The 6593-nt window shown below is 38.5% G+C and overlaps 1 protein-coding gene across 1 annotated transcript; it reads right to left on the bottom strand.

The window, feature by feature from the left end:
• Positions 1-308: 308 nt before the first annotated feature.
• Positions 309-6229, bottom strand: ERMN (ermin). Its single transcript, XM_036254437.1, has 3 exons — positions 5723-6229; positions 4975-5067; positions 309-1911 (listed from the first exon to the last, which is right to left on the bottom strand). The coding sequence occupies exons 1-3, from the start codon at positions 5961-5963 to the stop codon at positions 1418-1420; spliced, it is 828 nt and encodes a 275-aa protein (XP_036110330.1). The 5' UTR covers positions 5964-6229; the 3' UTR covers positions 309-1417.
• Between the last annotated feature and the right edge of the window lie 364 nt (positions 6230-6593).

The following is a 6593-nucleotide window of genomic DNA, read 5'->3' on the forward strand; positions in this document are numbered from 1 at the left end:
GAAATATATTATATGACCAGGAAGAATTAATGACATTGCCATTAGAATGTGTGGGATTTGTTACACATAAATCGCGATAATCTAAGAAGGGATAAACCAGGGTTTTTTACAAAATGACAAAGAAATAAACAACGGGTTGAATGGTACAATGAAGACTGTATTACGTTCAGACAATAAGGAATTGTCTTTTTATTTGTAGAGCCAAAAATATCTTTATCGGGGTGACAGTGAGTGTTAATATATATGGAAGCATAAAATAAAAAATTATGAAAATATCTAAGAAATCTATATAAATATAGACTCTCTCTTTTCATAAATATTCAATATATTATTTGACACATTGGTTTGATGAAATTCCATAAGCACAATTTTAAGTATCTTGATTTGGGCTGAGGTCCAGTAAATTATATATTCCCAACAACTATCAAAGCTTTCTCACTAAAAATGCATGCTCACACTCTACTTTAGAATATTCTATGATAATTATTTCCATTTTCATAGTAACTAGTACAGTTATGACTAGAGTTATCTTGGATTTCTAAGGAAGGAAAATTATTCTGAGATATTATTAATTACAGAAAGTGTGATAATAAAGGGGGGTATTTTCTTTCAATGTGCTAAAGCTCTTGTTTTCATTTTTAATGACTTCAATTTTGCTATATAAGATTTTGCCACAGAAATAAAACTATACAATATAGCTCTTCAGTCTATTGCCCATCAATCTTGTAACCCCTCCCTGTATCAACCTCACAATGGATTTAATTCATATCTTAAGAGCATAAAGGCAACATTCAGTCAACAGGATTCTTCTGGCTAACAATTGCTCAGCTCCTCTAGTGAGAAAATTCAGTGAACGGTAACACTGAAGAAGAAGGTCTATGCGGGATTTTCACTGGGCAGATGCCAAGGAAACCACTTAAAATCCTTTTGGAAGATAATAGGAAAGGAGAAGTAATTTGAACATTTATTGCCAGAGTCTATAAAACAGTGTTTAAAAGTTAAGAAAGGGTTAACAATGGACTTTCGATCAGCCTTAAGGTACAGGAAGACCCCAAAAGAAATATAGGAATCATTTCAAATAGGTACCTTTCATTTAATAACTACATTTTCCAGCACTGTTCCTTTGAAGCCAAATCATGCCAGCTTCCCCAGGGGTTCTGGCTGTTCAGGGCTTATCACATCATGCCATGTTAGTGAAATTTAACAAAGCAAATGTCCACAGATGAATGTGAAGGTTTTGATTTGAAGTTACCAGACTGAGTCTTATCTAGGGTTATTTCCACATTTTTCTACCATGAAACAGAAAGTAAGCTTTCACATCTTTAAAGTGGACAACTGAAATCAGGCACACGAAGATGCATCTCAGTAAATGACAATTAGATTTTGCTTTAGTGGGAACTTTTCAGATCCAGTTAGTTTATAAATGCATCATAGACTCGAATTCATCAATTCTTTGCTTGGTATTCCCCTTCCTGATTTTCCGATAGGATATTGTGTTGTATCTTGAAGAAGTATTTTTGGAAATATCACTCTTCTTCCCAAAAGCTGACTGCTCGGGTGACACAGGCTGGGACCCGGGGCTGCTCAGTGGAGAGTCCTCACCTGGATTACCTCCCTCTTTTAGGTGAGAACCCTCTTCACTTTTTTCCTTAAGTTCTATCACTTGAACTTCATCTTCATCATCATCTTCACTGTGAATTTCTTCATCCCAAACCTCTTGTTCCTCATCATGAAACACATCAACTTGGCTAGGCTTCCGAAATCCCAGCCACTCAATTTCAGTTGCCTGGTAAGCTTCGTTCTTCCTACCCCCATCTCCTCTTTCTTCTAGAGGTTGCTCAGCAATCCTTTCCTTTTGTCTACTTATTTCCAGGTGACTGCTGCTCAGAGGAATCTTCTTCCACGGATGCCCTGCAGCAAAATCAATCGGTCGTTGAGATGTGCAGAAGTTCCCCATATTCAGATGTTATTCTCCAAATTATCTTCCTGGACCATCATTTCCCCACAAACGTTTTACGAAACATTACTTTGTGGGTTACTAATATATGTCATACAATAAAATGGGCTGTTCCATTAAATTAGTTTGAAAAACACTGCATTAAACACAGTTAAGTAAGCTTCTTCAGAATTTATCCAAGCCTTTTAAATGCTAATGAATATTGTATATCTCTAAGAAAATTGGCAACTCAACCTCACTTGACTATGGATCTGCTGTTGTTGTTATTGACTACTGTATTGAGTGAGACTGGTGTCCCCTGAGACATACTTCTAAAGACCTTGTCTAGCCTGTCATGACTGGATGTGAATATGTAAAATAAATATGTGGCCCTGGCCAGTTTGGCTCAGCGGTTAGAGTGTCGGCCTGCAGTCCGGAGAGACCCGGGTTCGGTTCCCGCTAAGGGCACGTACTTCGGTTGCAGTTTGTCCCCGGCCCTGGTTGGTCGTGCGGGTGGCAGTCGCTCGATGTGTCCCTTCACGTCAATGTTTCTCTCTCTCTCCCTTCCTCTCTCTCCCTCCCACTCTATCTGTACAAAAAATGGAAAGATATCCTCGGGTGAGGATTAAAAAAAAAAATAAATAAATATGTGGACCTATATCTTACACACACACACACACACACACACACACACACCTCAAGGAATATTAGAAAAATATCTACAAGGAAAAAAAAGTCTTTCTTCCAGTGGTAAAAACAGTGCCAGCCCACGTCCGGTTGGCTCAGAGGAGCACATTCAGCTGCCACCTGGCTTCTCAGAGTTGTCCTAAAGTACCAGGGTAGAAGGAGGAGCCAAGGACCACAGAAGTCACGAGCTGAGGCTAAGTCAAGCCCACCACAGCACACACACTTTAGTAGTCTAATGCCTGCTGTTAACTCCTAGAGAGATAATATTTTAAAATAATGTCGAGATCCTATCTACAAAGTGCTAGGTTAGCCTATTATTAGACATGTCCTTAATGGCAACTGATTCATTCAAGTTGTTTGGTACCATGCCATAACTTTAAAAATGTTTAATTCATTGCAAATTTCACTTTACAAACAGATCGCGTCAGGATATTCTCAACAATATTTATTGAGAATGCAAAAAAGAATTCATTCTAAGAGAATAGAGGTAGTTCTCTGAGCTTTCAGCCCAGAGAACTTGTGTAGGAAGCTTCAGCCTATAACGCGTAAGAGTCAAAAATACGGCCTGAGTGGAGTCCCTTGTCAGCCCCGGGGAAACTATTCCCTTTCAACGCTGTCAAGTCTTTAGCTAAAGGGACAGGCAAGGTTTCCCTCTGCCCTTCCCTTCCACGATTTTCTATTTTCACTGAAAGATGTTCACAGTTTCATTTCCATCAAAGATTTTTCCTTCCCTTTTTATTTATTTATTTTTTTGTTTTCCCAATGATAGGAATCAAATTGTAAATTTACAAAAAGAGATAGAATTGAAGATGGATTATCACTTCTAACGAGTTGTGCACAGGTGCCCTGTCCATGTTCTTTGCACTATAAATAAATATGCATTAGAATGTTGAGCTTTGTTTTGTTTTCTTTCTTTTTCTTTTTTTTTTTTTCACAAGCACCAAATAAAATGATCTTGTTGCTCATATTCATGACTCAGGCATTGGGTTGTCATGCATGAAATTACTTCTTGAATTTAAATTATAGTTTTTCCTCAATATTTTTAGTACCTTTCTATTTTTTTTTAACTCGGGAGTATTCTCTTGGGAGACTTTATAGTTGCTTGCCATTGTGAAAAGAAAAGACAACAAAACATATACCTCTGGCTTTCAGGGAAAACATATGTTTCACCAAAACACAAAAGGATTTATTTATTCAGAGAAAAATTCATGCTGAGACCCACTCCTTTAAAAATCCAGACTGCTTTTGTTCTCGATTTGATAAAAATGAAAGATCCTAGAAAGTTGTAGTCTCCAAGGGACTTCCCGAGGCGGAATTTGAAAGGGGTTCTAGATGGAAGGCTGGCATCCCTGCCTCCAAGAGCTACCCTGGAAGCTCACCCCATTCTTCCTCCAGGGCCTACCGCAGGCCGCGAGCGGTCATCCGGGAGCCTGACAGGTGTCCAGGCACGGTGGACAACCCCAGGAGACTGCCAATCACCTCCTTATCTTCCTCGGCATCTACTATTTTATGTGTCGTTCTAATGATTCAACCAGTAACCTCATCAGTGTTTTTCCTGTTAAGGTCCTGACTAAACTGAATGACTTAGGTTTAACAAGCTGACTTCAATTTTGGGATAAGACATTTCTGGCTGCAAGAGAGAACATGAGTGATTGATAGATTTTTATCCTTCACTGTTATTTGGTAATTATTTGAATGTTGGTGCCTCCTTAGAAAGAAGTCTAAAAGAATGTGTGTCTCTTAGTCTCTTGAGTTTATTTGAAATATAATATAGTCAATAATCAATGGTTTTTTTAATTATTATTATTATTATTACTCAACTTTCTGAAAAACAGAATTAAAATTAACTTTATCACCTGGGAGATTTCTTTGACAAGAATTAGGTAACCATTTTGTGCTTAAATCCGAGGCCTGGAATTTTTCTTTAGGTCAAATATATTTATAAGATTATTTTAAACTGTATGTCAATGCTAAACTTTTAGGATAAACCCATTTTGGAAACATTTATATTTCACAAGCTGCCTCACGCAGATTTGAAAATACTAAATTTAAAAAAAAAAAAGTTAATTTTGTGGATTAATTTACTAAGACAGATGTGTTATCAGGTTAAAATGTGCCAATCAGTTATACCAATCCAAGCAGCCTCAGTCTTAAAGTTTCTAGAATACTTCCTAAGGTGGAACCCACAGGTAATCAAGACTCCCTTATCTGCCTACAGAGGCTTTGAGCTTTGGAAGGCATGGTCTGGGTTGCTTTCTCAACACCTCATCACCCAACATCCCATGCCAAAACAGTCACCCACATCCAGTCAAACAAATTCTGTGTACAAAGTGGAGGCAGGTCCCTCTTACCTTCTCTGAATGTCATTTCATCAACGCTTGTTTCTTGGAGAGAAAGATCTGTGATGGCCTTATGAACAATAAAGAGATCCTCTTCTGGCTTTTCTAGGTGAAAAAAAACAACAACAACACACAAGATTAATGTTTTAATACTTAAGTGGTTCAAGGTTAAATAAATAATTACTTTAGACTCTAACTAGGTAGATCCTTTGATTTTTAATTATAATCACTAAGAATAACTATTTTACTCTTCTACCTCATTTTTCATTGGTTCTTTTTATTTATAAACATAATAACAATCTTCCTTTAATATCTAAGGTATATAACCATGGTTCAGACACTTAATGGTATATTTACAAGGAAAACTTGAAATTCTCCATTCCTTTAGCTCAAATAATAATAGGGCTGTTCATAACAATAATAAATAACATTAACTAACATTTCTCCAGCTGAGTAATCCTCACAACAATCCTACAAATGTCGGCACCATTATCTTACCTTCTACTAAAAAAACTACATCTTCAGGAGGCTAGGAGAGTGTTCAGGGTTACAGAGCTATCACACAAATAAGTCTGCATTTGACCGGAGGCAGAGGTTCAGTCCTTATACTGTGGAGCCCCAGTAGGAAAGGGGCCACATTGAGGCAGGGGTGGGGGTGGGAGGACGAACAGCTCCTTCCTGTCATAACAGTTTATCAAAAGAACCCTGAGTGAGTTTATAGAACAAATCAGGCAAATCGAAGAGAAGGAAAATGTTTTACCTTTTAGGATCTTCTCATCCATGGAGCAGTTGAGCAGCATCTTCCCCGGTAACTTTTCACTTTTCTCCTGCTTTCCTTCTGTCGGTAAATCTTTAAGACTAGGTTCGACCCTGTAGTAGGGTGGGGTGCCATCCACATCACTGATTTCCTCGTTGGTTTTAGTGATCGGTGGGTTACGGTTTTCAGGTGGTGTATTCCCATTACACTCAACCTGGCTGAATGTCACTGGAACATCTGTCATGATGTACAGTTGAGTCCGACTTTGAGCTCTGGGGAAACTGAGTAAACCGACCCTTGATAAGACCAGTCCTCTTGCCTTCAAGTCCTATAGCTCCAAATCCTACTCTAAGAACACAAATTATTCACTTTAGTACATAATCACAAGCGTCTTTATCTTAAGGTGCCCAGATAGAGTTGAGAACGAAAGCAGTAGAATCTGTCGGATTTGCCCCCAGCCCAGGAGCAAGAATCAGGACAATGGCCACCTTCCCATTGCTCCGCAGCCCTAATTGCAGGATCAATGGCTCCTTTGATTTACATAAACAAACAATCGGAGGCAATCGGGCTTTTGTGTTGGCTGTCGAGGGGGACTTTCAGCCTGTCAGCCCCCCTCTGGGAACAGAGATTTTTGTCCCTTTCATAATGGCCCTTTGTCGTGTTCCTTGTAACAGGAGCCACAATTGTTCCACGGCTTTAATCCAGAGAGAATGACCACCTTGAGGCATATTAGTTCTGGGTAACCAGCTTAACATTTCCAAACAGATTTTGTTCAAGTAAAACCTCAGCTATTTTTTAGCGGACAATGGCATCATTTCATATTTATTCAAGAATGAAAACAGCTTATCAAAAACCTGTAAACAGGACAACGTTA

This window comes from Molossus molossus, unplaced genomic scaffold (genome assembly GCF_014108415.1).
Source record: "Molossus molossus isolate mMolMol1 unplaced genomic scaffold, mMolMol1.p scaffold_m16_p_11, whole genome shotgun sequence".
Taxonomy (NCBI): Eukaryota; Metazoa; Chordata; class Mammalia; order Chiroptera; family Molossidae; genus Molossus; species Molossus molossus.

What these genes read in the sequence shown, in the direction of transcription:
- ERMN (XM_036254437.1), bottom strand. Translation starts at nt 5,963, where the DNA reads ATGACAGATGTTCCAGTGACATTCAGCCAGGTTGAGTGTAATGGGAAT. An exon ending in GGATGAGAAGATCCTAAAAG is followed by an intron (nt 5,068 to 5,722) that starts GTAAAACATTTT and finishes TTTTTCACCTAG; the next exon opens with AAAAGCCAGAAGAGGATCTC. An exon ending in TGAAATGACATTCAGAGAAG is followed by an intron (nt 1,912 to 4,974) that starts GTAAGAGGGACC and finishes ATTTTGCTGCAG; the next exon opens with GGCATCCGTGGAAGAAGATT.